The sequence below is a fragment of the Microsporum canis genome, genomic scaffold, assembly GCF_000151145.1.
Source record: "Microsporum canis CBS 113480 supercont1.1 genomic scaffold, whole genome shotgun sequence".
NCBI lineage: Eukaryota > Fungi > Ascomycota > Eurotiomycetes > Onygenales > Arthrodermataceae > Microsporum > Microsporum canis.
Window position 1 is genome coordinate 2,449,543 of NW_003299169.1, and position 16,382 is coordinate 2,465,924.

Below are 16,382 nucleotides of genomic sequence, written 5' to 3' on the forward strand. Positions count from 1 at the left end.
ACACCAGCTTTGCTTGTGCTTCAAACGGCCGCTGCCGAGAAGGGAAAAGGGGGTTAGAAATAAAACACGCCCTTTGACCATTCCCAGGACAAGGAAGAAAGACTATCTAGCTGCTTCTTTGGGGCAACCGTTGATATTTGGTCTTGATCACTTAGTCCAATAGTATCGTCATATAGACGGGACCCCTCAGGGCAGCGGACGGGAGCTTGCCTAACAGCGGCGACCGTGGCGCAAAGAAGATAACTATATCAACTGCGCACAGCATATATAACTCGATTTCCTAATGCTTATGAAATCCAAGGATCTGGAGAAATATCGAACCTTACTCTGTAGTTCTGCTTCGTTTCCTTGTTCCTGTTCCTGTTCCGGTTTTCTTTTTGTCTTCCCGGGGGCTGTTTAACTAAGCGATGCCCTGACTGTTGAGCCCTAAAACAACTATACACTGATCGCCCGCGTGGTGGTTTGCCCAATTGCTGCATCCGGCCCGCATACACTATGTATGTAGGCCCCCATGGACAGGCCGCGAAGCGAGCTGGTTGTCTTGTTGATCGGTGCATGTCATATCTGTTTGGCTTCGAACCCTCAGGCTGAATGTTTACCATGTATGTATCGTTTCTAACGAACGTGAATGGTCGACCTATTTTTATCAGTTTTATGTTAAAACAATTACGTGCGTAGTGGTGGTACGAAGGAAGTATTCCTCCCCCTACTCTATCTCCTTCCAATGATGATTTGATACTTACGAAAGTGTACATTCTTCCCTCATGTCGAAAAGGGAAAAAAACTCTTGCTTCCCTTACTAGCTCTATCGAATTCCACGAATAATTGTGACCTGTACTGTATACCATCATCCTTGAAGAGCAAGGGGTTGGCAGAGGCTTTTTCTCCCTCTTTCCTTGCTCAGGTTCCTGGCAGCAAGCAAGGGTGGCTTGTAGAGAGAGCGACAGCCAGGGAGGATTTCTCCACCGTCTGCCAGCCAGCCTTAAGCTAACTGTACGGAACCAGCCATTTTTTTCACTTTCTTTCCTTTTTATCTTCGTCTTTTTTTTTTTTAAAAAAAAAAAAAAAGCAGTCGGTTTGCATGCGTAAATACTCCAAACTCCGTACTCCGTGCGAAGATGTTCTACACATCTAGTTTGCATGTGACATGCTAAGAAATATTTGGTTAGCAAAAAGCCCAGGTTATGACGACAGATTTGAGGCATGACGGAAGAAATCAAGGACCATCACAGCTGCGAGAGCTCTCTCTCTCTCGAATGCGCAGCCAGGGAGAGGCGTTACTTTCAAGGGCCTTCAAGGGGCATTTTAGTCTTTCTTCTAGAGCCCGGAAAGAACAAGGTGATACGCGAGGGTTGCACGTCTCAAAAAGAAGAGCAACCAAAGGAGGGAGGCGACCAGGATGGTGAAAGAGAGAGACACGACTCAGTCATTCGATCTCGAACCACCGATCAGCGTACACATTATATACTAGACGGCGAACATCCAAGAAAACGATCGCTGATGCACTGCCGCTGCTTCGACTATGTGGGGCCGAAGCAAGTACATATCTTCCCTCTTTTTTTTTTACCTCAAAAGAGAAAGATGGTGAGAGAAGAAGGGGAAGTCTGAAGGCTAGAATTGCCCATCGGTTGCTCCGGTAAAGTCCTTGCTAGGTCAAAAACACACTATTGCCCCGATTCCACATTATACCCTCCTGCATCCCATATCATAGTTGAACTCACGGCAGAAGGTTTCCAAGCGACAATCCCCCGCCCACCCCCCCCCCCCCCCCTCGTTCAACTCTTCTTCGGGGTTCATGGGAATTGGGCGGGATCTAAAGGCTATGCATGTTGGGTGGCGTGGAGAGGATTAACGGGGCCGGTATATATGTATTTGTTAGCCGAACTTCGCCACGAGGGAAAGGCATAGCCAGAAGGGAAAAAGGAAAGAAGAGAGGGGCTGGGTTTCAGAAATCCGCCCCACGGTCAAGAATATAGCATCCATTAGCCTGAGGGGGTGCTGTCATGTGCGTACCTCATGTATGCGTCGAGATATATAGATCTGAGATCAACAACCGTGACTGGGTGCCGCATAGCTAAGCTTATAAGCTAGGAAAGACGGCCGTCAGGAGGCCATCGTAACGGCATGCTAAAGCCCGTCCAGTGTGATGTCATCAAACCGTTTCCCCTTCTCCTTAGTTCGAGAAAACATCGATGTACTCTGTGTAATATCTAATGAGCGGATGCGCCGGTGAAGATGAGTCGGCGGAGTTGCTTGAAGTGGCATGGTATGCTAAGGGGGTTCCTCAGGCATTGCCAAAAAGGGGTGGGAGGGGGAAAGGTGAGCAGAGCTAGGAACCCCTACACATAGCACCTAGAGTCCATGTTAGCGCCCTGCATTGAACAATCAGGAGGAGATGATGGAGTATGTATGAATACTTGGTTAGGTGGTACATGGCGAATGGAGGATAGTCAGACAACTTACTAACATGGACACATATAACTAATATATCATGAATTGGTTGTATACGAACCCCCCTCCTCCCCCAGGTAAACCAGCAGCGGATGTACTACCTGTAAGTATACTCCATTCTCCGTATCCTATACCTCTTTCGTAACCAAGATAATTAAGCTACCGCAGTAGGCAGTAGTTTAGTGCGGAGAAGCCGCGCTCCATTTTGACACATCCTGATTGGGCTGCAATGCAGAATTGCTCCTACAGAGTAACTCGAAATTATCACCTATCATGGGCCAAACGCAGGTCAGGGGGGGGAATCGCCGTCCACATCCGTACCCAGTATGAACATCTCGGCCGCATGACCAGGGAACAAGGCTGTACATATGTAGGTATATAGATGGTGAGCTGCTTAATTGGCGTGTATTGAAACATCACTCGCAGGCTAATTGAGAGATCGCATGAGAATAATGTTATGGACATCATCATTGAAATGTCAATCAGCGCTCTTCATGTGAGAGCCTGCCTTTCCTGATGATCAGTAATCGGCTAGTAAGCGCTAGGGGGTTCGGTTCTTTTTATTGCTTATGCAAAAATTGGGTCGAGGGCGTAGCAAGGGGCATGGCAAATAATATATTTCCTTTTCCTTTTTTCTCTCCCTTCGTTTTCTCGTTTCTTCTCCTGTGTAGTATGTACGTAGCACTTCGTACAGGCTTTCATCCCAGTCATCTCGCGTGGTGGAAGGGGGGAAGACCTATACTCCATCCACGATGCATATGTACATACCATAGTAACTCCCTTCTAAGGTTGCCGTCCTCAGAAGTGGATATTATATCGCTGCGGCAACCTCGAGCCCCTTTTGGCCCTCTTTTTTTTTCACTCCCCTGGCTTGTCTTCTCCTGAACGACATCATAGGAAAATCATGTCGCGGAGGACCAGATCCCGGTCCTTAATGATAATATTAAGCGTGCATAAGTATATTTGCCTTGCTCTCCATCGACCGATTCGGCAAACGGAAGGGAAGCACATGTTGCAATTCAATGCCTCCCAAGCCTGTTCCCCCTCCTTGAAAATTGGCATTGTATGATTGCATAACTACAGTAGCAGCAAATGATAAATCCCCTGCCACCCATGAAAGGTCACTGATGAATGGCCAAGCTGATCCCGAGGATGCGGGAAGTAAAAGCTAGTCAGCTAAATGTTGGTTTTGCACTGCACCTTTCATTGTTCCCTTCCCCCCTTTTCAACTTGCAACCAACACCTTGATGTCGTCCGCCATTTGCTTCGTTCGGGCACGAGGAAGAGGAGCTTGGACGATAACCAAGCCTGGCCCTTGAAGAGGAGGAAGAGAAAAAAGAAGCAGAAACAAACGTGCATAAGACTATACATCATAGTACTTTGCGACGTTGTACATGTTAATTCTGCATATTTTCGAGAACCTTGCAAATCATCATTCCTTCCACTGCGTAATTTTGACATGCCTGCTTTGTTTTGCTCGGCGTACATATAGAGCAGCTCGTTACTGATATGTCGTTACTGCTCTATACTATGTAAGTATCTGCATTCATTAGTCCTGCTCTCACTGCCTGTACCCTGCCCTCCACCCATCGGCAGGCGGAATATCCGCCGATTGACTCTGCAAAAACTTGGTACCGAAGCCTAGCTCGGATGGATATAGTGCATATATAAATATATATATATATATATATCATGCCATGTATCTACATGATAGGGGTCTTTCTGGCAGGTAGATACGTAAACTCGTTCCCTGGCATCGCTTCCAACTTATGGAATACGAGTCAGGAGATATCTCATATCCTCTTACGTTAAAAAATGGGTTGGCTCATTTTTTTTTATATAGATAGATACATACATACACCTGCTTTACACCGCCCAGGATCTCTCCCGTCTCTACTTGAAGTGGAACCTTGGGCCATTCCATCTTCCTTCTTTTTTCCTGGTCTTTGTTCTTGAGCGCTTCTCTTATCTCAACTTCGACGGCAGGATATACGATGTATGCATAGTGACATGCGCCCGTGTACACAGGTACAATCCTGTTTATATATATTATAGGAATTACGATATTACCGCTTCGCAGTATCAGACGCCTCGTGGATGCTGATAGGCAGACATTTTTGATATCTTTCAAATGGCATATTACATCGCATCATGTAGCTACCCGGCCGGATTTCAAAGGAGAGTCAGCAGGAGTGAGTACTTTGTCAGTACCACAGCATATTTACTCCTTTCTCAGGCGCTCTTTTTCTCTTCCTCTTGAAAACATGATCAGGCGTCTCGCGCCTTTTTTCTTTTCTCAAAAAGACATATACCTGATATATCGACTTGGACTTCTTTTCTTTTTTCTCCTTCTTCCTTCTTCTCTTCGTTCTTCGTCGGGGATCAGCTTGATTCTTCAAGCTAAAGGGATCGACGAGCTGTGAAATGTGCGCCATCTCGATTGGATCTGAATCTCGGTTCATTGCATCTCATCTTGCGTCCTCCTGACGCTTGACGCCAGTTGCTTTTCGGCCTGTTTAGCGAACAACGGCCCATGTGAGAAGACCGGTCTTGTTCACCGCTCTATTAGACATGACATGCATCCCTATACCAGAAACACTCTTATTACAGCCAGCTGCCAAGGGTAGCTCAAGAAGAAGAGATGAGAGAAAAATAAAACACCGTCCCGTATAGAATGGTGCATGGCTATGTCATCACGCTGAAAAAAGATAGACAGTTGCCAAAATCAGGCCATCAAGACCGTTTTTTTCTTCTTCTTCTTCTTCCTTCGTCTCTTCATATTTTTTCATGGCGTACTAGTGAAAAAAAAAAGGATGAAGAGAAAAGCTTCCCTGAGGGAGATGAAAAAGGAACGTTTGATGCCTTTTTCCGATGCTTGCTTTTTTTTTTCTCGCCCTACACATCCATCTGGATAGTTTATTGTGCGTGTTCTTGGTCACTCAAACGCTCTACCGACCATCGAAGCCATCGCCATCTTCATCTATCAAGCTCACTAGGGTCAGTCACACAAGGAGCCCCCTAGGATGATGGGCTGCAGATCCATGGTCCTCCCCTACGACTTACAGAGATTCATGTTTGAAGCGGATGGTTTCTTGGTCTTACCTTCGTCTGAAAAGGGAATGCTGTGAGACAGAGACATGCTTTTCTACCCTGATTTACCTTTGCCTGCCTACTGGTGGATGGCTGTCTGGCTGACAGGTCGCACACGTTGCACTCCAGGAAGAGGGTAATAATATGTCTGGCTGCTAAGACGGCTTAAACCCCGAAATAAACTGGTTAATGCTGGCTGGAACGCACTATTTACCGTTTCAGCGGCTGCAATAACAATCTTCATTTTGCTCTCCGGGCACATCTCGGGGGTTTATACGGCCTAATCGGGATAGGTTATACACATATATACAGGGGCGGAATTGACGGAGGCCTATCTTGAATATTGATATTGCGTTATACCGATGATCTCAACGGTGAAATTCTTTTTTCTCTCTACTTTCCCTTTTCCTTCATGATCGTCAAGCTTAGTCTATTCTTCCACTCTTGAGCTCTGTCAACCATCCATCCTGAGGCGTTGTAAAGAAAGAGAGCACGATTAAGATCGGTGCTATCAGTATATGCTCACATGCCATCTTGAACGTCTGCTATTCAGCCGATAGATTGCTTTTTGCCCTCGATTATCAAAACCTTCATCCAACCTCTTGTCTCGCTCATCTATCTGCGGGAGGGTGTCTTGCCTTCACTTTCCTATCTGGCCCCGGGTTTAGATTACCCACTATCTCTTTTCTGCATCTTCCGCTTGATACCAAGACTTTTCTCCTTTCTGGTTGGCCCTTGATGTTTGACGTTTAACTCTTGCAAGTTTCGAATCAAAGTTTCAACAGGAGAATAAAATATGTATCAACCCTACCTATACTCCGTACAATGTAAACACACACTCCTTCTGCTGTGTGTGTGCAACGGTAGTATTTATTAACATCCCGACCAGGGCGATGGAATGGTTCATGATTGGGAAGCGCTCTTTTTCCTTTCTCCTTTGCCCCGGTTATTGGGTAGGATACAAGAGTTTCAATATGATACCCCCTTAAAAGAAGAAGTATATATCTTCGCCAGCAATTCAACATTGAGCTCCCTTATCAAGCGGGAAGTATAAGGAACCTGATAGCATCGCAGGGACAGGGAGAGATGACATACATTTATTTAAACACGTTTGAACGCCTGATAAGTCCCCTTTACATGGATACCCGATAGTGGCCTCGGGCAGAAACCCCTGTCCGATATCTACTCCCGACATGACTGGTAGACAACTGGAATGATTTCTTGTCGATGTATTCGAAGTATAGAGGATATATATGTATATGCAAGTCCCCGGATTGCGCGGCAGGAGAGGTAAAACCATCATCCCACATATACATTTACAGATAGGGAAAAAAAGGGGGGAGGAAGGGGTCCTGCAGGCAGACGCATAGTGAGCAGGCAAGCAAGGGCCAAGGGTTACAAATGTAAACCACTCCTTGGGTGTGTTGTGTCTTGCATTGCCCATGCGAGATGCGAAGCATGCATGCATACATAGCCCCGGCATAGCCTACAATGCAATTATTGGATCTCAACTACCATTTCATTTCCATCTGGGGGTGGCTTATACATCCAGTTAAGCACGGATGGGGATTTGAAGGGGGCATACGGAACTGTTTCTTATTTATTTTTATTTTCCTTTCTTGAGAAACACCATGCGAGAGAGGCGAGAGAAAGAAAAAATCAGTCTCGACGAAGCGGATGAAGATAAAGATGACGAAATGAGATTAAGTTTTGTGTGATGCCTGTCGAATTTCAACTGAAGAGAACGAATATTCTATTTACTTTTCCAGTTCTATTTTTTTTGGTCGGTAAATTTGGGCTACACAACTTCGCCTCCCACACCTCCTATTTCCTTTCTGCCTAACTAAACAAGTTATTATTGATAGAAAGGTTCTCAATCTTCATTTTCCTCAGCTTGCATTGCATTGTGGTTGCCGCTGTTTTGCCTTCCTTCTTCCGCCTCTGCCTCATATCTCGTACACTCCTTGTCTTGTAAAGTGTATATACTCAGTCCAAGGCGTATATAATTCCACTCCTCCTGAACACGTCATCCCGTATACCTTGTCAGCCATCAGGTTCAAGCCCATGTTCTGGAGTTGCAGTCTAGGGTAACTGAATTGCTGGCGGAACATCCCAGCTCCGCGGGCATGGATGACCCAGGAAAGAGTTGTAGAAACTCGGTTCGATGTATACGCATCTATCGTTTGACGATGGTTACTAATGATTAAGGTATGTTAGTAAAGATGCATAAAGATGGGAACTACGGAACGGAACGGGAGCGGTATGGCCCACTCACTAATGTCTTCGTCTGCGAGTTCGTGGCTTAATCCGACTCGTTGTGGTTGATGTTTGACGGAACGACCGTAAACGATGGCATGTTTAAATGACTCCACGATAGATTTATGGATGGAATTGCACTGTTACCAGGTTAACAACGAAAATAAACCGGGAGGGATGGTATGGTAGAAGGGAAAAAGATTGACATACGAAATCTTCAACGGTGCACGCAGAACTTCTCAGGACAACTGGTTCGTTATAGTCTGGATTCTTGCCCTTGGGCTTTGTATAAACTCTTCTCAGGTTGAGTTTCTCCCACATAAGCTCAAGGAGCTCATCTATATTCCATCCTCGCTCTGAACTAATAGGACAGGCGTTGGGAATACGGTATAATAAATCCAGCTCCTCAATTGAGATTGAGTCGATTTTATTCAAAGCGTAAATCACAGGTATATAGGAACGACTCCGGGCCTCGAGGACGTCGATGAGGTCGTCGATTGTGGCGTCGCATCGGATAGCTATATCTGCAGAGGAGATTCTATATTCGTTCATGACGGCTTTGATCTCCTATACATTTACGATAAGCCAACCATCCTTATACTTTGAAAGAAATGAATGGAAGATAACTTACAGAATGATCAATATGGGTCAGGGGTACCGTGTTTGTGATGGCAATGCCACCCTTATCCTTCTTCTTAAAGACAATATTCGGAGGTTCCTTGTTGATTCTTATTCCGAACCCTTCCAGCTCGCTCTCGATGATCTTTTTGTCTGTCAAGGGCTTGTTCACATCTAGAACAATGAAGATGAGATGGCACGTTTTGGCGACGGCAATGACCTGTCTTCCTCGACCTTTGCCGTCCTTGGCACCCTGAATAATACCAGGAAGATCGAGCATTTGAATCTTTGCGCCATTATATTGGACCTGACCGGGGACGGTGGTAAGGGTTGTGAATTCGTATGCGGCAGCTGTGTGATACCATGTATCAGCACCGAGGGCTTAATTGATAAGGGATATATGATCCAGACCTACCTTCGGAATGTTGTCCCGTTAGCTTGCTCATGAGAGTACTTTTGCCTACGGATGGGAATCCAATAAATCCACTGTGATACGTTAGTTGACCCAACGAATCCAATATGAACAAACCGCAAAAGGAGAAGAGTAAAACATACACACTGGCAACACCGGTACGCGCAACATCGAAACCAGCTACAGACCATCAAATTAGCCATATTATTCCAATGAATGTCCGTTCATATAATATCTGGAGCAAAGCCATACCTCCACCACCACCTCCTCCACCGCTGGGGGTGAGTAGCTCCCGCTTTAGCTTCGCGAGCTTAGCTTTCAATTGACCTATATCCCGCAAATGCAGTCGTCAGATCTACAACCCTGGCTATTTATTTTATCCTAGAAACTGTTCCGGATCGTACCCAAATGAAACGAGGTGGCTTTATTCTTCTGGGTTTTGGCCATCTGCAAAATGTATTGTTAAAACATGCGCTAGGGTTGAAACGGATAGAAATAAAGAGTAAGGGTTCTGACTTCGGCCTCAATTTCCTTGATCTATATGGAAGAACAAAGACGACATGGTTAGCTATAGCTCGTTCATGGATATATAAAAAATTTCTTCAGATGAAAGATAGCAGGTATCCAAACCTTGTCTACTGTTGTCGACATGATTGCGGTAGTTTGCCCAGAAAAAGGGGCGGTATAAAAAAATCAAATAGCGAGACGCTTGACAGCCAACGCTACACTGAAAGAAGATATAAAATGCGCGAGAGCTGTAACTTGCGAAGTTATATGCAATAATATTTCATCCAACGCGGTGGGGTTTGATCTCCATGGATAAATTCACACAACTTTTTTTCGATCTTATCTCGGACCTTTAGTTTATCCGATTACATAAAACTAACACGTGTTTTAAATCATGTGACTTGTTCATGTGACCGGGTTTGATTTCGGCGCCCGGGAATATCCGTGGAGGGCGCGCAGGTACGGGATTGGTCGGAGTGATCCGAAACCGACAAGTGGCGTGGAGGAAAGGATGAAACTACGACTACAAGTCTGTTCCCCCAAGGTATTGAGAGGATAAGAGAAAAATTCCCCATTAACCAGATTCATTTCTTCCCAGAAGCCATCTGAGAAACACGCCGTTTGCTAAAGAGTCACTGTATATATCTTTCTATCTTACCCAAAGCCTTCCTAGGCAGTGCCTATCCTTTGCCGAACCTCCTCGCACACCAACCAAGAGAAAAAAATCCGTTGAGATCCAACTTCATCCCATCGAGTTCATCATGCCATTCATCGAAAACCAGGCCACAACGGCAGAACCCATCGTCCCTGTTGACGTCAAGGGGAAAGATGCCTTCCATAAACTAGTAGAAGACCTCAGTGCCGTTCTTGGACCATCTTCCGGCCTTGACTCCGACGACGTCGACCCTATGGACATCCAGAAACTGATGGAAGGATACGTATCCAACCCCCAGGAGTGGCAGCGTTATGCGTTGGCAGATACGTCCAGAGCCTACACCAGAAACCTCGTAGACGAGGGCAACGGCAAGAGTAACCTGGTAAGTAGCAACCAGTCCAGATGCCTGTGTAGAGGCGTGATCCGGCTAACATGGCGAACTGCAGCTCATCCTCGTTTGGAACCCGGGCAGGTCCAGTCCAATCCACGATCACGCTAACGCTCACTGTGTAATGAAGGTAGAGTATTAACCTTTTTTCCCCTTTTTCCTTAAGGGGGGAGAAAGAGAGTCCCCGACGTAGCTGATCATATATGTTTTTGCTGGTGTAGGTCCTGCATGGTACTCTCAGGGAAGACCGGTATGACTGGCCTGAACAGAACAAAGTCCAGAATGGCGAAGCCTGCCCCCTGACAGTGACCAAGGAGACCATCCTTCGGGAGAATGAAGTGACATACATGTCCGACAAGGTAAGCATTGTCGTCTCCATCCAGACGGATCTTTCCTTAAGGACACCGTGTAATAAAGCTGACTTTTGTTTTTCTTCCAGCTTGGCCTGCACAAGGTCACCAACCCAGATCCAGAGGAGTTTGCCATCTCTCTGCACCGTAAGTAGCATCCCACCCTGTGCCCGGTTTTGTGTGATGACCTACCTTTGCTAACATCCGGTTGAATATCAGTGTACACTCCTCCTAATGCAGCTCACTTTGGCTGTTCTCTGTTCGATGAACAGACAGGCAAATCTCATCATGTCAAGCAGTGTAACTTCTTCTCCAACCGGGGCTTGAAGCTGTAGAAGAAGAGCTCAGCTGCCTGTGTCAGACAGGCCTGACGAGCGAGCTGGAGCTGTTCACTACCACTAGACATCAAGTGAAGGCTGGCAGCATCTGTCACCCGGTTCCGGGTGGCCTTTTTCATGATCCCCCTCCAAGCGTGATGATTGTGTTTCTCTGTTTTTCCTTGTTTTTTCCTTCCTTTCCCAGAGAGAGAGAGAGAAGTGATATAGAAGATGAAGAAGTTTTGTTGTGCAAGCTGTGTGCCGGCCATGCACTCACCCTTATATCAGCCCTTCTTGCTTACCTTTGGTGCCGGTGGCGGACCTGGGCGAGCACGCCATCCCAGCAGCTCCTGATAGGCCTGTTTCAATAACACTAGACTTTTTTAGGTAGTCTAGTGCTGTTTTAGCGAAGCGACCTCCATTTTTTCCCTTGCCGCCTTTATGTTTATTAGTCATGTACACCAACGACTTTCCTCCTCGCTCACTCTCTCCTTTTCTACAATAATTATTTATCTCTACTCTGATTATATTCATAACTGACTTCTTTGCTCTGTCTTTCTGGTGGCCATGTCCTCTCAGCCGTGCTATGTGTATGATCTGTGTCAGGCCAACGTAGTATTGAAGGATGCTCGGGGTGACCTTGTACTCGAGTCTGCATAACTAGTACACAAGTAGAGCTCCCGGCCGATAACCAAATACCACGACAACGGAAGCCCTCGCTGATATTCGAACTAGATATACCTTGATGAAACATATCAACAGTGATGCCTCCTGATGATCAAAGAGACTCCTCCTCTCTCGAAACAACAGAGCCTATATACGAGTTATATACATAACATGTATATGACATCGGCAGGAGTCCTCCGAAAGAGTGCATCATGTCATTACCAATAACTAGCTAGCCTTCCTCCTCACCGTCTACCAGTGATTCATAAGCATGTTGAAGCCGAATCACGTCGTTTCTTTCTCCTGAACTTCATTTAACTCCGAACGCGCTAGCTTCACAGGGCACACAGTGTCTTTGGTGTCTGGAAATTAAAGATACTCCCCCATTCTAGAGATGGCGCAGGTTAACATCATAAAATTACCAGTTTATTGGCGTCTAGCTCTGTCCACAGGGTCATTTCGAGGGTTGATAAGGGGACCCTTCGGGACCTGTAGATGAGGGCTGCTTATTGTATCGCAGTCAGATGGCAGTTGGGGCTCCTCGGCTTCTTGAGGCTCATCCGTTGCTGGGTTATCGAATGCAAGGGGGTATCCAGTAACCGGGAGGAGAGGTTCAACAACCGTATGTTGCCGGTTAATGACACAAGAGACTGCCCAGCTATCTAGCGACCCAAGGATGTTGTTTGGGTTTGCCATACTGATGATCGATATGCCAAGTTGCTATATCTTTGAAAACATCGATATCGAATTCGAGTTTTAGCATAGCCAAAATATCCTGAATTGAACATCAGACCTGCTCGTGTTCCACATACGTCCAATAACCAATACCTGACAATAAAGATAAGAAGGACAGCTTGCTCATCACCGAATTGAGAGATTTATCTCTTGTCAAAGTTAGCAGTTTTGAAATTCCCACGCCAAAGACTACTTAGGTTGAGCCCCAACTTTAAATGGGCATCTAAATGTCTGTAGTAAGTGTCAAAGTTTAACTCTCTGCGCCCTTTTGGCTGGGGGTAGGGTTTTTGACGCTAAGTAACCAGTAGTTATTTACCTTCGAGACGCCGGTGATGTCCTGCACCTTGATGATAAAGGGCTGCTCTTATTGCCGTGAGAAAGATGGCATGGAAGATCAGATATAATATCAACGGGATATCATAACATTATAAACTATTCCAGACTACAAGAAAAATGTGTGAAAGGCAGCGTCAGGAGGACGAACTAAAGTATGGTGGCATTGATGACTTGGTCTACAATCACTATGATATATCCAGTGTATTACACTGGCAAAATACCCCTGGAGGCATGATACATATTTGAGAGGACTAATTGATCCTTTCCATCCTTGTCTGTTCACTTATCTTCCAGGTGCTTGACGGGTTTGTTGACGAGCCGTATGTAGGAATAATGGATCTGCTTAGATCGGACTACCGCGCTCTGAGACTAGTTAATAAAGTAGTCGAAGCTCAAGTACCCCTCTTCGCTATAAGTATATTTATCGTCCTCAATTAAAATATAATTAAAGTATGCTGGGTAGGATACAATGGTATTAACGAGGAAGATACCGACCATCAAATACTTTGTGAGGTATTTTATACCTATTTAAGGATAAGAATTGCCTTAGAAGAAAGAGGCTGAAATATCCTGGAGTGAAACGTTGTCAAGAGAGGAGGGCGTATTTGATCAGAAGGCTATGGAGAGAGGGCAAGGATACATTAAAGAGTGATATAGGGTACTTCAGAAAAGTGAAAACCGATGAATATTGTTTATCTTGGTTCCATGTTTAGTTTGTATCCCATTTAATGAACAAAGGGGTATATGGAGATTTTATACCATGTTGGCGTGGTCGTTAGCTGGTATTCGAGGCGGTAAAGCAATAAAGGGGAAGGACTTAGCTTGATACAAAAGAATACCTGTAAACGAGAAAGACGACGTTCGTCCATGGATGTTTGTAGATGTTAGTCGAGTCAACAGGGGGACTTGATATTTATTCTCAATCTATAAACTAATCTAGCAGTGTACCTACAAACGATAGAGAGATTTATTATAATCACAAACTTGACTCAAATTAGCAAGAAAACCCCAGCCTCTCCTAGTTACATGGCCTCGCCAACTTACCAGCCGGTAATATTAGTTCAGAACCATGAGCTCCTTAGCGATTGGCAGACAGCTTTTGCGGGCTTACATCGCCTACCGTATCTAGTAGCAAGGGCGTAGGGTATGAAGGCCTCAGGGGCTCTTCAGAGCTGCCTATTTAGGTTTAGATAGGGTATTGTAGAGCTCTTGGTGGAGAGAAAGTATAGGAACAGCTCGCTCTGACATTTCTTAGGCTGATATTAAACAAGACTTGAGAATGCTGGTGTCTTTTTCCCAATAAAGGGCTAAATGAGACAACTACAGGTTTTGTTTATATTATAGTTATTATGTTATACAACCAACAGAAAGAGAAAATGATAGCCGCCTTTAAAACATATAACATGTATGTTATTATATGTTATGTTTCGAACTTCCATCTGCTTTGATATAAGCTTAATAGATAGTTGCTATTTTTATACTTACCTTTTTTTCCGCAACTCTGTTTCGTCATTTTTTTCTGCTTGGCTCGAAGTCCCTTTTTTTCCTTCCCCATCAAATTTCTCCTTTCAGGGTTATTCAGACGAATTATTCTTTCTATGACCAAAAGAAGCCTGACAATGAGCTCTTCTGGTCGCGCGTCCGGGTTTCACGAGGCATGAAAGGACGACGGTTTACCCTTCTTGCGGGTCTGGCAACCCTGATTGTTTTGCTATTCCTATTCTTCGCGCCAAATTCGGACGAGAGGCCTCACGCACCAGCAGTTCCTGGCCACGAACATAGCCCTCCAACGCCCCAACAGCCGATCGAGTCGTTTGGCGACGAGATCCAGGAGCAAGATAATATCAATGTTAATAATACTCCCCCCGGCGATGAGCTTGTCCACCCCATTGAGAGGTTGATCCAGACGTCAAGAGAGAGGTTCCAGACCATACATTCACGACAGTCAAAGACACTGCAGCAAGCTGTTGCGGAGTACCGACGTCGATATGGCCTTCACCCGCCCCCGCATTTCGATGTATGGTTTAGATTTGCCCGGAGCAGAGGCGTTCAGATGATTGATGAATATGATTCGATATACGATGCTTTACTTCCCTTTTGGGGGGTGAAACCCAAAACAATCCGGGAACGAGCAAGGGAAGCTATAGGATTCGATAATGCTCTGATCGGGCTAATGATAAGGAGCGGGAATGTGACTTTGGTTGATGGAGGCGGAGAGCCCGAAGAATGGAAGCGGAATGCTATTAAGGGGATGATGGCGGCCTTCGTCAAGTACCTGCCTGATATGGATATGGCTTTCAATATTCACGATGAGCCTCGGGTGGTCGTGCCGTATTCCGATCTATCTCGACTGGTGGCTGATGGGAAACGTATGACTGCTTTGAACGGCGCAAAGTCTGGACCGAAGAACAAGTGGTCTGAGCGGCCAGAGGGCCTGAATAAGGGGGATAGGATTGATGAAGTTCGGAGGACGAGATTTAACAAGTTTGCTCACCAGCCTATTTGGACCAATTCACGAATGTCCTGCCCCCCTAACAGTCCAGCAAGACAGCTGGACGACGAGACAGTCGACAATACGACATCGTACGCGACATCTCCCCTTGGCTTCATTTCGAATACTACTGCATTTTCCGATGTCTGCCAGACACCTTCTCTCCGTCATACATTTGGCTTCTTCGAGCGACCAAATGCTCTCGATATCGTCCATGATCTTTTCCCCATCTTTTCTCAAAGCAAGGTCTCCTCTTTTCAGGACATCCTCTACCCGAGCCCCTGGTACTGGAATGGAAACGTGGCATACAATTCCAGCCAAGATGTGGATTGGTCTGTCAAGGAAGACCAGATGTACTGGCGTGGTTCTACCACAGGCGGATTCTCGCGAGCTGGCGGATGGCGTAGGCAGCACCGCCAGCTCTTTGTGCGCAACATCAACAGCCTGGGACCCACAAATATACTCGAGAAGAATGAAAACAACAAATGGGCCATGAAGCAGGTTCCACGAAGCAGCTTCAGGTCCCTATTCAACGTGAGTTTCAGTCACGTTGGCCAGTGTGACCCGGAAGACTGCGAGGCACAAAAGGAATTCTTCAAAATAGTTGAGCCCGCTAAGCAGCAGGATGCGTGGAAGTATAGATACCTCGTCGATATCGACGGAAATGCATTCAGTGGACGATACTACGCTTTTCTGCTAAGTAAGAGCTTGATATACAAGCTTGCTTTGTTTAGAGAGTGGCATGATGAGTGGCTTCGGCCCTGGGTCCATTTCATCCCTCTCAGCTTGAAGGGGACTGAACACTATGAATCTGTTCGGTACTTTGCAAGGGAAGAAGCAGGCAAAGGAAAAGCAATAGCCATTGCAAATGAGAGCCAGAAATGGGCACAAAAAGTTTTACGCAATAAAGATCTCGAGGTGTGGTTTTTCAGGCTTCTATTAGAGTGAGTTCCACCATCAAGACAAGTCTTCACACGCGGCTAATGAGAAACAGATACGGCAGAGTCATAGATGATAATCGTGAACGATTGGGTTTTTCATCGGGTTAATCATAATTTAGGCAATGGGATGGATTGTGTTTATTTATAAATGTCGGTTGTCTCCTTGAAC

The 16,382-nt window shown here is 45.7% G+C and overlaps 4 protein-coding genes across 4 annotated transcripts; 2 read left to right on the forward strand and 2 right to left on the reverse strand.

Annotated features, from left to right (window-relative positions):
• Positions 1-7,717: 7,717 nt before the first annotated feature.
• On the reverse strand, positions 7,718-9,478 carry MCYG_00904 (developmentally regulated GTP-binding protein; the record flags this gene model as incomplete). Its single annotated transcript, XM_002850754.1, has 10 exons — positions 7,718-7,737; positions 7,817-7,937; positions 8,008-8,364; positions 8,429-8,796; positions 8,831-8,901; positions 8,971-9,007; positions 9,080-9,154; positions 9,232-9,274; positions 9,344-9,364; positions 9,458-9,478. The coding sequence occupies 10 exons, from the start codon at positions 9,476-9,478 to the stop codon at positions 7,718-7,720; spliced, it is 1,134 nt and encodes a 377-aa protein (XP_002850800.1).
• A 617-nt stretch (positions 9,479-10,095) lies between these two features.
• On the forward strand, positions 10,096-11,062 carry MCYG_00905 (cysteine dioxygenase; the record flags this gene model as incomplete). Its single annotated transcript, XM_002850755.1, has 5 exons — positions 10,096-10,371; positions 10,436-10,507; positions 10,599-10,736; positions 10,817-10,874; positions 10,947-11,062. 5 exons carry the CDS (start codon positions 10,096-10,098, stop codon positions 11,060-11,062), a joined length of 660 nt encoding a protein of 219 aa, XP_002850801.1.
• Positions 11,063-11,323: 261 nt separating this feature from the next.
• MCYG_00906 (uncharacterized protein) lies at positions 11,324-11,798 on the reverse strand (the record flags this gene model as incomplete). The annotated part of the gene is made up of 2 exons (XM_002850756.1): positions 11,324-11,628; positions 11,786-11,798. 2 exons carry the CDS (start codon positions 11,796-11,798, stop codon positions 11,324-11,326), a joined length of 318 nt encoding a protein of 105 aa, XP_002850802.1.
• A 2,640-nt stretch (positions 11,799-14,438) lies between these two features.
• On the forward strand, positions 14,439-16,321 carry MCYG_00907 (conserved hypothetical protein; the record flags this gene model as incomplete). The annotated part of the gene is made up of 2 exons (XM_002850757.1): positions 14,439-16,216; positions 16,267-16,321. The coding sequence occupies 2 exons, from the start codon at positions 14,439-14,441 to the stop codon at positions 16,319-16,321; spliced, it is 1,833 nt and encodes a 610-aa protein (XP_002850803.1).
• Positions 16,322-16,382: the final 61 nt, after the last annotated feature.